Source organism: Blennius ocellaris (assembly GCF_963422515.1).
Source record: "Blennius ocellaris genome assembly, chromosome: 2".
NCBI classification, from domain to species: Eukaryota; Metazoa; Chordata; class Actinopteri; order Blenniiformes; family Blenniidae; genus Blennius; species Blennius ocellaris.
Genome location: NC_137651.1, coordinates 8,887,726 through 8,903,427, shown reverse-complemented (window position 1 = coordinate 8,903,427; position 15,702 = coordinate 8,887,726). Strand labels below are relative to the sequence as shown.

At 41.2% G+C, this 15,702-nt stretch overlaps 1 protein-coding gene across 4 annotated transcripts in view; it reads right to left on the bottom strand.

Moving 5' to 3' along the window:
- The window catches only part of mcamb (melanoma cell adhesion molecule b), a 41,124-nt gene extending 25,637 nt beyond the window's left edge, over positions 1 to 15,487 (bottom strand). For all 4 annotated transcript variants that reach the window (XM_080508860.1, XM_080508861.1, XM_080508862.1 and 1 more), the window contains exon 1: positions 15,359 to 15,487. In XM_080508860.1, coding sequence (XP_080364986.1) covers positions 15,359 to 15,419 — 61 coding nt within the window. In that variant the 5' untranslated portion in view covers positions 15,420 to 15,487. The remainder of the gene's footprint in view (positions 1 to 15,358) is intronic.
- Between the last annotated feature and the right edge of the window lie 215 nt (positions 15,488 to 15,702).

The following is a 15,702-nucleotide window of genomic DNA, read 5'->3' as shown; positions in this document are numbered from 1 at the left end:
TGCCATCAGAATTAACGGTTTCCAAAAGGCAGAGGAGACGGAGGACACAAAGAATGTAAATACAGTGCGGAGGATCACAGTAGACCACACAGCGGGGGGGGGGGGGGAGTCACATTGCTCTCTGATTTCTCTTGGTGATCTGACGTTATATCACTTTTTAACGGACCACCTGTTGCAGCGATCAGCGGAGGATGAGGGGGGGGGGCGGTCTGCTGGTGCACAACTGATACAACACAATGGTAATAAAGCTCAGGATGAGGTCACTTTTGACTGTAATAGATCACCAGAACTATAGAAACTGGTTTACAGTGGTGGGAAGCAAGAAAAAAAAAAAAAAAAAAGCTTATTTCTCAGAACAAGTAGCATCAGGGTGGTGATGGGAGAAAGAGTGAAAGCCCAGCTGAGCGACCTGAGCAGTACACACCAACAATACCAGCTATCATCCCTGAAGTTGTTCCGGTTAGCACACCAATGTTGTTTTAAGTCTGGAGCTGTGGTCAGAGACTTGAAGAAACAGTTTGACATTTTGGGGCTTGAACTCTCTTCCTGTAGATGGATACCTTTCTCTCTCACTGGAAGTTCGCCGACCACAAAGATGAATTTAGCTTACAACTTGTGAGGCTTTTTTTTTTCTTTTTTTTTTTAAAGGAGTAGTCTGTAGTTTTTTCTTAAGCTTAGATGGTGTTCCTGTTTTGTCATCATAAGTTGCAAAGTGGTGGGTTCATTTAAAGAAAAACATTCTAAACTGACATGAGCTATCTGCACTTTTTTAAAAGACTGAGGTTGTAGTCTGCTGAAGACGTTTTATCACACTGGCGAGACATCAGTGATCTTGTACGAAGGCTCTGCCGGCATTACACAGGGATGGACAAGGAAGACGGATAAACCAGTGGGTGAGAAGAGATAAGAGATAATAAGGCACCTTAAAGAATATTATTGGATTGTGGAAGGAGACCAGAGCACCAAGAGAAAACCTAATCTAAATAAAAATGCAGTTTTTTTAGTGTTATGGTTATAATTATGATTTCTGCAATCACACTGAAGGCATCATTGCATTTTCTCAGATTCATACTTCATCCTCGCATCATGTGAAGAAAATGAGGATTGGTTGAACTAAAAGTGCTGGACGAGCAATGAAACGCTTTCTTCAGACACAAGCGGCCTTCAGCTGCCAGGAGCAGCACAGGTCTCTCTGACCTGAGGATGATCCTTCTTTGATAAGCAGCTGTTTGGTCCTGACAGAGTTCACTCTCCTCCTGGCTCTTCCATCACGACTCTGCAACAAGACGTACTCGCCCCTTAGCACATAGTTTCCACAGTCTGCTATTTTGATACAAAAATTTTTTTTTAAATGTGTCCTATATGACTTATGGCTTCCTGTGGGATGAGGTCATTTTCCCACGTCTATCTCCCATAATATTTAAAAAAAGAAAGAAAAACACAAAATCACTCTCACAATCTAACAGATCTCGGCCTCCATGCACTGCTGTGTGTGTGTGTGTGTGTGTGTGTGTGTGTGTGTGTGTGTGTGTGTGTGTGTGTGTGTGTGTGTGTGTGTGTGTGTGTGTGTGTGTGTGTGTGTGTGTGTGTGTGTGTGTGTGTGTGTGTGTGTGTGTGTGTGTGTGTGTGTGTGTCTGCACAGAGTGGACCACTGTGTGGGCCATTTCCTTATGCCTGCTCCCATGATGGTACGACTGCCCCCTCCATCCTCTTTCCCACGTCCTGAGAATACAAAATGGTCTCCATACCACTCTGTGAGCAGTCAGGAATAAAATAACACAAGTCGCTTGGAAGTATGGGAAAGGCCATCAGGCAACTTAACTTTTTTTGTTGCTCTGCGCAGATTGTTACGATACAAAAACAGAGTTGGGGAGGAAGGGGTGGGGGGGGGGGGTGTCTCATGACATGGCTTCACAAGTATGAGGCGTGCTTTGCTCGCTGCTGGCAGATTACAGCTAAAGATAGACTGCAGATACACACTGACACACAAGCGCTTTACTCATTGACTCGGAGGGTAAGATACTCAGCAGCAGCACTCTCCTTTTTTGGAGCAGTAATGACTCCCAAATTTGTTTTCTACTCATTCACAACAATACATTCCACACCTGTCGATACCTGAATGAATTAATGAATTAATAATTGATTCTTATGGTGCAATAAGATCCTCTAATACATCCCAACGGACGCAAAGGAAACATTTCTGAGTTTTTTTGTTTTTTTGAGACACTGCCTGCACATTTATAAATCTCCAACACAATGGAAGAGGATTTACTTTTCAATTTGGAACCAGTGTGACCCAAACAAACATGACACACACTGACGTCATCTCAAGGTCTTGCATAAAACAAACACAAACAGTGAGCGTTTTTCATATGAACTCATCAACTTCTCACATGCTTTACTGGCTAAAAGTTTTGCCCGCTTATCAATGAGTACATTTAACATCCTACATGGTGCAATTTGAGGTTCTGGATGTTTCTGCATCACAATGTGAGCAAAGAGCCTCGAAAACAACAGCATACTTTCACTGTGTCAATATAAATGCAACTGATCACAAATTATGAAAAAAAAAAGTTTCATCAAAAGAAAAGAAATAAAATCACCGAAACACCCGAGATGAGAGCAAACTGGAAAAGTTAACCTCTACCAGCGATCCCCTGTATCTAAGCACTATGAAGCCACAACAGGGCCGCTGTGTGGAGTCAGCGGCACGATGTCAGGGCCGGCTGCTGAGAGGCTGCATTAGGTTAAAAGGATCCTAATGTGCATTAGATCAGCACGGAGCATTATTTCACAAAAACAACATCCATTATTAAGCAGGGCTTTGAACTGACAAAGACAAGACAGGAGATCCTGACGGTGTGTTGTGGCTCCCCGAGGACACTGAGGGACCGCGTTGGACCAAAGCATCACCCACCAATCAGGGTGCGAGCAGCTTGGGCCTTGTACCGATGAAGTTTGACGGTTCCTGGGCATGTGCAGGACGTACCGTCTCCAAAGGTTTTTTTTTTGTATTAATCAATCCAAATCCACTTTTGGTAATTGGTGATCTATATCAGCTGTTTGTGAGCGAGTAGTATTGTGTTTACAACATGACGGACTGCTGACCTGTGGAAGGTTTGCTCTTCTTTTCACATATTGGATAAAAAAGGAAATGACTACAAGCCCCTTATGGTGCGAATCTGATTAAAGTTGGTAAACCTGATGTCTGCATAAATAAATGGATGTGTGACATGTTTGGTTCTTGTGCTTTATTTCGTCTTCCTCCTGGTGTGCGTGCAAGACTCTTTTAAGCTGCACTCGCTGTCAGGTTAGGGAAGCGTTTTCAGTTGTTGCTCTGCAAGCTGTCACAGTTATGTGCTACAATATGACAGAGGCTTGGCAGAGATCTGAGCGCCACCAGTCTGAAGCATCAGCTGCTTTAAGTCTTGCTGATCCTTGGATATGAAGATATCGAATGCGGAGACCTTCCAAGCTAAGCTCATGTCAAAGACCAACCTCGTGTCTGAGTCATCTGCCCATCGCAGGCTAATCATCCCCACTTAACCTTTTCCTCCAGCCACATTTCTATGGTCACCCGCAGGAGCAGGAAGCACCACGGGACAAATGATGTGTTTATTAGTTACATATTGTTTTTCTGCAACAACAGCCCGACAGCTGACCGCCTGCGGTTATCCACCTCAACTGTGATTATGTCACAGGGTTTGATTTCAGCTTAAAAGGATATTACCCTTCATCTGGACAAGTCTGCATACTTTCAGCAATCATTTTCAACCATGGCAACTGTCTGAAAACACAAATCACATGGCCATTCACATACACGAAGACACGCGCGTGGCAGCTTGCCTAAGGAGAGTATACAGTATACTGGATATACTGTATATTCTGGACGAAAGATCCTCTATCGAGACCTTGTTTTTGTTGTGGTGAAAAATGGTGGCCTTACATTTGAAAGTGAGAGAGATTCACTGATCGAAGTCTGAAATATTCTTCCCCCATCTTGCTGCATCTCAGAGTGCTTTGAGCTACGGCTCCTCACAGCCAATAGAAATCCAGCATAAAGTGTCAATATAGTCACTGTGACATCGGCACTGCACCACAACAATAGTTGTGGTGAGTTGAGACAAATCTGCGAAGGACCAAAGCTCAAATGTCTCAAAATGAGAACTACTCAAATGTTGTGACGTTTAAAAATGAAGCAGGACGAGGCTGTAATAACTGAGCCAAAATTTGGGCATTTTCAAGTGGGAGTGTGTCATTGTGGATTCCACCTAATGTACAAAAACTAAGGAAAGCAGCAGTAGTAGAGGCTCTGCAGTGAGGCTTTTCACACATTGGTAACAGTCCGCACAGGGACAGAGAGGGCTCTCTGTGTGTGTATTTGACCTCACAACCGATAACGAGGTGAAGGAGCTCATAAATCCTGAAGGGGAAAAAAAGAGAAATTCTCCTCCCCAGCAGCAGTAGCCTGTGACGGAGGAGATGTTCCCGTATGAGTAAATTGCACATTCCTCCCCAGCTTAATCAATGATGTTTATTCACACAAGCATTCTTAAGATGTTCTACTTTCTCATGATCAACTTAAGACTCTCTCGGGTTTGTGTGTGTATGTGTGAAGCCTTTAAACACCAAATTTAAGAAACATTACAGAGAGTCCAGTTAAAAATATTTCAACCTCACATCACAAATCTAAAGCAGATGCTTGGGTTTTTTTTTTTTTTTTTTTTTCTTTGGCAATATAAACTGTTCTCATACACACACTATGACATGCTGGATAAAAATCAATCACACAGGAACTTTAAACCCTCAGTCCTCCAACAGTTTAGCAGGTGAAAGTCTGCAAACCACATCTCTCATATAGATTAATGTCTGTAGCCTTCACAGACTCACCTCAGTCCTGGTTTATCAACATCAGACTACATTTCTTTAGATGTTTGCTTTGTTTTAACATCCTGCCGTATATAAGACTATTTTAATGCTGTTCTGATGCTTTCCAGAGTCCGAGATTTGCTGTCTGGGGGCCCCTGCAGCTCAGCAGACGCTCATACTAAAAGCTTTTCTCCTTCAATAAGTCAGTTTAGATCCAAATCTTTTAAAATCCAGAATAAAGAGACATTATAGGTTTTTAAGCCATAAAAGCATCTACATTTATTGTATATCTCTCTCACCTTATACATGTCCACTAAACAAACTCAAAAGCTATCTCGACATGTACTTTTGTATGTCACCAGTCACACATTTGCAGATGTGTAATGCTACTATAACTATTCTCAAACATCTGCGTTGAGGTGTGTGCACACTTTAAGAATATAGATCTATATAATTTTCCAAAGTCAGTGTAACTAATAAGTTGGTTTACTCAAACATATCAACTTCACCTCTGTCCATTATAACATAAATTACCTAAAAGTTCACATGGATGAATAATTTTTCAAGAGCATCTTTGGCAACAGCAAGCCCAGTTTCCTTGTACAACTTAAAATGTTGGAATCAATATATAAGTTAAATAAAGCTTCAAGTAACTGCCAGCTGTGGTCATATTGGGCCATTTTCTGAGTTAAATTGCTCTAAGTTTAGACCGTTGGGAGACCTGAATAAATGCAGTGAGCTTTTGTCTTTTTTACTCTCCATACATTGATAAGTTATTTTTGAATGACTGAAAGTTCATATATGTTGCGTGTCGTCGGTGCTTTGTCATGCCTGCTCTCTGTTTCTGTACCTTCCTGCAGGAAGGTTAAATTGCTTTTTTTTTTTTTTTTAACTCATCACCCCACTTCATGTGGATCTGCTTGCTTTCACATTTCAATTTCTTTGTTCATTCAAGTACTATTCCCCCGCAGTCATAGGATTGTTTAGGTTTTTTTTCTGTATGAACTATTTGAATGTAAAACTGTCATCTGATGACTATCTTCTATGTGGAAATACATAAATAAAACTGAGCCTAAATGTACATCTTGACTCCAGTTTCTCAATGTTAAGAGTCTGAAAATGTATTTAATTGGACTCATATAATGACACCACATTATATTCCTAATGCAGTCCCAGCCAAACAGCATCCCTTTGTGTGGAACAGATCTGGAGACAAAGGCTGGATTCACTGTGTGAACAGCCGATGTGTTTGCAGAACTTTCAAGCAGCTGTTTCCATCATGCTGCTCACACACCTTGATCATTTCCACCTCCAGTTTCAGGTTACTCACCACAAAATGTAATTCTTCAGACGTAATGATATTCATCTGAAAATAGAGATACATAGCGAAGATGATGTTCATCCACAGCAACAGACTGATTCATGTTTGGACTCTTGCTTTTTTTTCTTATTTTTTTTTTCAAAAATTAAGCGGAGGAGGAGTTTTTCAATGTAACTGAAGTCGATGGTTTCCGGACCCACATTACACACATGGCTCATTCATCAAACCTCCCAGATCCCCTCTGACAGAGGAAATGGTGTCCATTTCAACATTTTTGCAAAACTCCTGCAAAGTATAAGAATGCTAATTATTTCTCGAAGCCGAAAGATGTCGTAAAATTATCGTTGTGACACTGGAGTCACCGTGACTGACAAGAAAGAACAGCTGGCTCATCTGAGGGGCACCAAACTCACCCAGAGCAAAGAAAAAGCACAAGCTGGAACAGTTTCAAGAAGAAATGCTGAGTTCTGGCTTGGCTAGGTTAAAAAGAAACAAACATTGTTAAATCTATGAGCTGCAATGCAACATCTGATGGAGCCTTTCTTATATATTCATAACTTTTTTTTTGTATTATTTCCGCAATTAGACTGATTTTATATTCCTTTAGCTTTGAGCTTTAAGTTGCTGGTTTTTTCAGCACATTACCGCTTCTTGAATTATTACATTACATACATTGCATGCAAGCAACATTCTCTGGCATCACAGTGTCGCTTAACTTAATTAGAGGAACAACCACTATCTACAAAACAACTGTAAATTTGTAAAAGTTAATTCATTGGATAGGCTTCATCATTTTATACCTACAATTTTAAAGCTTTCAAATAAGCGTCTACCTGTTTTAACTGTGTTTATTATATCCTGTTTGGGGGAAAAAAATACATTTAATTTTCGTTTTCTGCTCTTTGAATGCGTTGGTGTGTTAAAAGCAGGGTGGGCAGTTTGTGCTCTCCTCTCATATAATCTGAGTTGTAACAAAATGATGCCGAAGTATGGTTTGTGTTTGTTTGTAAAGCTGCTTCCCTCCTGTGGCCTGACACCACTCCAGATAAAAGCTGTCAGGGTTTTAATGAATGACTTTCGGCTCCAAGTGGTGACAAAACACAACAAATGCCACCTTTCCTCTCCTTTGCCTCTATTCCTGCACAAACAATTGTTTGTGCACAAATCCCAACCGTCATCACAAGTGTGTATTTATCGACTGCACTGTTGAATGACTGGGGCAAAAGATGAGTCAAATATCATCACTCAGCGTGCTTTTTTTCTTTATTTTTCATTCAGACCTTGACCGAACACTCAAGCAGTGGCTCTCTGCCTTGACATAACCACAGAAGTCTCTTCACTGACCTTCTAAGTCATGTTGATGTTTTTGGCTAATGAGAGTTTTCTCAGCCTGTATACAGAAAAAACCCTGCAGGAGGGGGGGTTGCAGTTTATTTTAGGCCAAATACGACATGGTACCGCTAGTCTGGTTTATTATTGCAGCCGTGACCTCAGTGTAACTCAGAAAACCATCCCACCAAGCAAAGTTTCGTTCATTACAGAGAACGTGCTGCACACAGGAGGAATAACATCATAAAAGGTGAATTAATAATTATTCATTTTTATGTTTAAGTGAATAATATGGCTGTAAAACTGTTTTGATAGTCAGCAGAAAGACATAAAGCCTCACTGCTCTCAATTTCCCTCTCACTTGCCAACTTCATTAAACAGTCGCTGACTTAGAAATGACAGATAAAAGCATGAAATAAAACTGTGTTGTCTGCATGCAGTATTTCAGCCAGATTGCAGGCACAATGCCCAAACTGTTCCAAATAGATGAGGGAAATATTAAATGCAGCTCTGCTGATGTTTCAAATTCATCTTCTTGTGGCTTTCCAGGTGTCATAGACCTCCATGAACATGATAAAAAAAAAGGGGCTGAAGTCACCAAAAGAAATGAAAGAAATAAGTCATTTTAAGATACTCTTCCAATTATCTAGTTTACAGAGGCTGTTACATTCCAAAGTGCACATATAGACTTGAAGGTTGATTTGCTCTTGGCTCAGTTTCAGGTAACATCTATAAAACATTCCCCGGAGAATTTTATGTTAATGTGCAATGAAGAAGTGCACCTCTGGTCTCATGTTACCCATAACACTTTGCATGTAACGTGTAAATACTGGGAAATAATGTCGCTACTTGCATTCTTGCACCTTGTCAATGATTGGTTTAATAATTGGATGACATCTCGCATCATACCAATTGCAGTTTGTTCAGTATCAAAATATCACAATGGTCCATGTGAATTACTTTGTATTTGCTAAGTGTCCCAGCAATTGAGACTTACTGTTCAAAAAATGTCTTTTTGAAGCTGTTTTCCTGAAGTTTTGGAGTCAGCTATATTTCATTTTTTGTGGGGAGAAGGATTTTAGACAATGCTGTCAATGAAATTCAACTGAGTTTTATATTTTTGAAAAGATTGTGGGGTTCTTTTTAGGGTTGACAAGACCCCAGAAATGTTTATGATTTACAAGGTGGAAACGTAGCAGACGGATCCTCCTCAATCCTAAAAACAAATAAGTCCACACTTTCGTTATCTACTTTGCAAGCAACCTTCGTTTCATCTACAGGATTTGTTGGTTTTGCTGCCATGACGATTACTCAACGGAGAGGAAGGTTGACGACGAGTGATGACGATCAATAATTAAACACCTTCGGGCTGCACGTGTGTGATGTGTTAACTAATGGGTGAATCGAGGCAGCCCGGCTCCACAGTTTGTCTCCTGCAGTGACACAGTAAGCTCGCTTTAACAAAAATAACACGTGACGACAACAGGCTCTGTGTGTGTGTGTGTGTGTGTGTGTGTGTGTGTGTGTGTGTGTGTGTGTGTGTGTGTGTGTGTGTGTGTGTGTGTGTGTGTGTGTGTGTGTGTGTGTGTACTCTGAGAGCACCAGGTGTATGCAGCTGTCCGTCTGATCGGGGAACTTCAAAAGCCGTTAAAGCAGCAGTAAGCAGTTACGCTCTGATGAGAGCTGACCCTTCAGATGTTGGGATCTGTAAACGGTCTGATATGAATGGATTTACCCTGGAGCCAGAAATAAAGCAGAGTACATTGAAGTCGTTCAACGTGACTCACAGATTTAAAAAAAAATGAATAAAAAGCTGTACTGTGTATCTGCAGATGAAGCCGATAGTGCTTTGAGGCTCCGGCAGACTGTCACTTACGAGGAGTTTCTCATAAAAACCCAGCTGTGGTGGAAGGTGTTGCGAGTAGCTTTGAAACTGGAAAAAGTCTCTGGAAAGAAAACTCTTAAAGCTGAGGTGTCACACTCTGTTTACGTTCCGTTTACATTCCGTTTATTTTGAAAACGATCTCTGCTTACACGGAAATGGCAGAATCACTGAAAATGATGTTATTTCATGAAGGGCCCTTAATGGGTGTCTCTCAGCTATAACTACCAAGTCACAGGAGAATACAGACTGGGAGTCATGACAATCTAAAGGCCACCATTGGCACAGAAGAACTATTTACTACAGTAGTGATGCGTGTGCACATTATCAAAAACTTGCACCACTGTTGCGTAAACAGAAATGCTACAAAAGTTTTCCATTTTCACATGAAAACGTTGTCTTGTAAAAGGGGGCCTCAGATTACTTCACGGACGAGCCACATACATCCTAATTTGACCTCAGATCAGAAAAATAATATAATAACCTATAAACTGTAAAGATTTGTCTTCATTTTAGGGCAAAAGAAAATTCCACATATGTCACAATTAATGTACTTTTTACTTGTGTCCAAACTAAACAATGGACAATCAGGATTTTCTAAAGAAAAGAGAAGTGGAGAATAATTCACAGTGTTTCTCTTCAGACTAACGTCTGTTCCCTGTGGACAAATTAATAGCAGCAGCTACTTTTATTGAAAGCTTGTAATTAACATCTTCTTTGCTTTGTTAATTTAACAATTTGAAAAGTCATTCAACGGCTCAGAGAAGCTGGCTCTTACACCGTATGCTAGAGAGTCACTGTCCTAAAGTGTGTTCCCATTTCAGAACAAAACCTATTCTTTTGTTTTGAAGAAAAATGTTGACAAAAGGTTGTGTTTTAACCTCTTCTGATAAGATTTTATTTTCTTTTTAAATCCAACTGTAACTTCCTTCCTTCTCACTGTAAACATCAGCTAAAGCGTTCACTGTGACAACAAAAAGCTGTCGATACTGAGATATCGCGCCTGGCCACAGAAGGTTTCCTCGCGACGATAAATTACACAAACAATCATTTGCTTCTCGTCAGCAAACGCACACACGCCAACCCGATGACAGCAGCACAAAGTCCTTCCCTCACCAGCACCAGGCTCTCCAGCCTCTCCTCGGCTGGTTTGCTGTATTGACCCAGGTAATGGTGATAATGGATGTCGTTCACATCATTTGGAAGATCAAACAATAAAACTCCCAAGTGTGCAGCTTCAGCCCATTACATGGCACAGTGGGGAAACGCTGCAGCGGATAAAGTCTATGGAAACAATTGAAAACAGAACATTCTTATCCTGAATACACACTCCTGCCAAACACTGTGCGGCCAAAGCGTTACTGGCTGTCAAAGTCAGCACAACATCTGTGCTGGTACAGTGTTACGGACAGTAGGTGCAGTGAAGTTGTGCAACATCTGGGCATGAGGTTCTTCCAATGAGTCGTTATATTTGTTTAGTCTGTCGTGGATTATGCTCCCACAGTTCACCAATTGTCAAATTGAATCTTTCATCAACCAGCGTTGATACCAACGGCTTCTTCCTCGACAGTGGAGCTCGGTTATAAGAGTAACTCACTGCACCTTCAAGTGGTATAAAATGGTATTACAGTACTAGTTGTCCTCGTAGTATGATTGATGAATGATATGTGTATATTAATCCAACATTAATTTCAATTCAAGGTAAAAGCAGGAAGCAACAATGCCTTATTCTCAGGTAAAGGTTTATGGGACAATGGACAATATGACTAATATGCCAGAAAGATTTGTATTCAAAAATCTGTGTCATTTGAAGAGAAAATCTGGTTACATCTAACTTGATGATCTCAATCCAAGAAGAAATCCTAATATCTAAGAGCCAAATCTCTTCAGCAAACAATTAGAAATACACACAACTGGTATAAGGATCAAATAATGCAGTCAAATAATAAAGTGTGGAGGCCTATCAGAAATCAGAATTACAGCTTAGGACAAAGCTATTCTACATCTTACGATTGCGCTTCAAGGTTTTTGTCTTTTGCTACAAAAAAAAGTGATGCATCAAAAGATAAGTAATAGCTACAACAAAGATCTTGAGGCTTGACAAGCTGTTTCAAAATTATCCTTGTTAGTGAATGAAAGGACATTACCGTAACACATATGATGTTTTCACAAAGACAAGACCATATCACCAAAAAGCACCAGTTGAACAATAGAAACACAGATTTCTGCATAAATGAAAGCCAAGTCCAAGTGTGGTTGTCAGAAACATTATAATTTCTACCTAATTACTATCTAATATCGTCATGTCACAGTCAGATTTGAGGACATGCAAGTAAAACATCAAAACATCGTGTTTTGACAGTCTGTCACCTCTTTCTGTTATAGGAAGCAATCAGCAGGCATCATACCATCATTCGCTTTATTGTTTGCTACTATCTATTAACAAACACCTCCAATCAAAACAAACGGTGAAAGATGTTTATTAACAGACAGCAGCAGACGAGCGTCAAGAGAGTTGAGTTTAGCTTTGACTGGACATCTTCCTGAGAGCCTTTGCGTTAGCCGATTTGGATTAAAGCACCTCGATGTGAAGTCACATATGCTGAAATCAATGTTTTTCTGTTAAGACTTTTTTTTTGCCTTTTTAGTACATCCGGTGTCTTACTTTCCACTTGCCTCCCAGGCTCACATCACAACGCAAATATTCGCTCTAAAATTAACCTCTGTGCTGTTTCCTTTCCGGTATTTGCTGGAGATCTGGCGTATGTTTCAGTTTTCACTAATCTTAACAACCATTAATTCAGCAAAAACATTCTCAGACATCTGCAGACTGACGTTGCACCGTCACGGCTCAGATCAAAAGCGGCGGAGAACAGCTTCTTTTCTCGGTGGTGTCCCGAGGACTTGGTTGCATGGGAACACATAAACAGAGCGCCTGAACAGCCCCAGATAAGACACCATGTGCCCATGACAAACTTTCACCAGACAACGACCTGGTCTCAAGACAGAGAACAGTTTTCCTATAAAAGGGCCAAAGATGATAACTGTGCTAAAATCTTAGAAATTCATGCGACATTTCATTTAGAAATGGTGAGCGTTTCATCACTGCAACATGGTACGGCAAATTCAACAAATGGGGCTACTGAAATGAATCACTATGGGATTTGGACAATGAGGAAGGACTGAAACAGGTCAGCACTAAGGTACGGTTTCTTCACGAGACTGTCTCGGGCACAAGTGGTGCTGCTCATACTCGCAAAAATAAAAATAGTCACATTTGTGTAGAAATGTACCGGAAGAGTCTGAATTGAGTGATTTCCATCTGAAACTTGCTCCGCTCTGCTGATCCTCCACCACATTACTGCGACTCAACTGCTCACGACACAACAAGGGCATTTATTGTCTGTGGCCAGCTCGCTTCTTCTGAAGAGCACAAGTTGTTTCGGGCACATTAAGCCGAGGCTGCAGCAGAAAGCGATGACCTTTGAAAGAGCGAGGTCCAATGCGGCTGCTCTTTGGCCCAGCTTCATTACATGATGTCACAGGAAGTGAATAGTATCCTTATGAAGGGTCAACGTTAAGGTCCAAAAGCGAATTTGAATTTCCCCTGATGTCATCGAGGGCTGGTCTCTTGGCACTGGCACAAACGCTCTCATTTGGCCACAATGAGCACAAACGTGCATGTTTTCACACAGAAAACGTCTTCACAGAGCCGGGGGGGGTCCACCAACATCACCGAATGCTTGAGATAATAGCCATTAAAGATTTTGAAGGGCTGACCACAAATGCTTTCACAAACAGTTAATAACCAGCGAGAAGCAGTTAAGCTGATTAGAGGCAGTTATAGCTATCCAAATGTTATCCAAAGAGCAGCTAATTTTGAAACAAAGCAATATGATACTTTTAGACTTGATGCCCTGCCAACCACACCATATATGACAACACTGCACCATACAGTGATATATAAAATATACAATACCATATGGTACCATAACTCAGCATATAAAACAATACCATACAATATTGTTTAAGTCGACCAAGGGTATGGTATGATATGGATTAAAAAAAGCAATCCCACCCCACTACACAACAACAAAACTACCAAGGTTTTCAACCAAAACATTCATTCATTCTACGATTGAAATATCTCCTCTAATCTAAAACGGATGGTTGAAACTGATAGTCATTAGGATTGAATGTGAAATTTTTGAATCCGTTGTGAATATTTTCTTCAGCACAAATCAAGTTCCTTTGATAAAAACATAAATATTCAGCTCAAGGAAGAAAAGAAAGTTGGGGTTTTTTTGTGTTGGGTTGAACAGAAGTTAAACTACAGTTGATCTTAGAGAGTCAGTATTTACAAAATGTAATTCAATAGTTTGGAATCAAATACCTCAAACTATGTGTTGTCTGCACAGGATCCAGAAACTGTCTAATGACACCTTTCTGAATGAGATACAAGTACTTTTCTCTTAAACTGTAAAGTTTACTGGCTTTCATAAAGTGGACATTTCTGGGACTCCAGCAGGGGCATAACTTCAAGGAGGTCAGAAAGCCATCAGGGAGCCGAGTTCATGGTGTGAAGAGCAGAGAGTTTGCGGTGTTCGCAGACAATGGTCTGCGATCACGCAGGAGGTCAGCACAATGAAGAGGAGGCAGGGCAGCTTCATGTGGTCGGATAAGGAGAGGTAGAGGCGTGGTGAAGGTTTGAAGCCAAGACAGGAGGGAAGTCGGGCTCCCAAAGAGGAAGGGGTGGGAGGCAGCGATTCAAACAAACAGGTAAAGACACTCCAACATGACGGAAGTCGACTAAAATGAGTGTGTACGGTGTGTCAGTGCGTCGCTCTGTCCTGGAAACACCACACATAGCCTACACATCCACAGTGATAAGCTTTCTATAAATAAACCTTCATCTGAAAAAAACTTTTTATAGGCGCCTCATATAGCAGATTCTGAAGGGTGCAGTGCGGCCAACAATAAATAAGAAAGTGCACACGTGAACATCTCGCCATCCTTCAGTTTCACACAGACGTACCATGAAAATATGACACGGGAAACCTGAGCGATGCGAAGCCAAATCTCCCTGCAGGAATGTGTTTGACTGGATGTTTCTGTGTGAGAAACACAGTGAAACTATTCACCGCTGCCTGGGCAGCGCTGAGCCACTTGATCACTGCTGGCAGCACATAGAAGAGCTGACAGAAAGCAGGAGAGCTCCGTTACTACAACCTCGCTGCTTTGGGTGTCAAGGGGCTAAAAATAATGCTGAAAACTATTCACACTCACTTTATGTACCAGGGAAAAGACATCAGTCTATCCCACTGTGGAAGTTTCAATTTAAACTTTCACAGGATAGCTGTCCTACCACTCTGGCACCTTCATTCATAACAAGAGAACAAAAAACACAGCCACACATATCCAAGTAAATGTTTACACTTTCCATTCCTCCATTTATATGCATTGCAGATTGCAAATAAACAAAACAAAACACCAAACCAGCAGTGCAGGGGAAATGCATTCAGATCAATAAAGCATGAGTGAAAATCCCACATCTGCTCAATAAGTAACAACACATTGCACGTTAATGGAGGTGTAACTGCATTTTCTATGTGTGATTTTGGCTCAGGGATGGGAAACCATACAGCCAGCTCACAGCAGATTACAGCAACTGCTAATGTAAGCAAAAGGAGGCTGTGCAGTGTCACATCTCTGCTGCTGCTGCTGCAAAGTTTCTGTAGAGGATAAAGTTAAAATACAACTTTTGCAGGAAGTACAATTCTCAGATGAGTGATGGTTTTCTCACTACAAGATACAGAGAGCAGATAAAGTCGAGAAATCTGAGCAGCCCTGCAGTTTATCAATTCATGCATTCAACATAAAAACCAGCCGGGGTTTTTTTTTTTTTTTTCTTTCCAGCCAAAAGCATCCAACTATTGTCAGATCTGTCCAGTACTCACCTCCCCAGGTGTGGAGGAGGAGGAGCCCGACCAGCAGAGAGGAAACGACCCGTAAAGCCATGCTTATCGTCCGGAGCTGCGGAGCTGCAGAGGTGCGTGCGTGTGTGTGAGGAGGGAGTCTGACAGGAACTGGACCTCCTGGAAAGAAACAACTATGTGTGTGTGTGTGTGAGAGAGAGAGAGAGAGAGAGAGAGAGAGAGAGAGAGAGAGAGAGAGAGAGAGAGAGAGAGAGAGAGAGAGAGAGAGCGAGAGAGAGAGCTCCTCCGCTGTAAAAAGAGTGACACAGTCTGCAGCGTTGTACAATAAAGTACACTGAAGTCTGAATATATCTCATATTATCCAT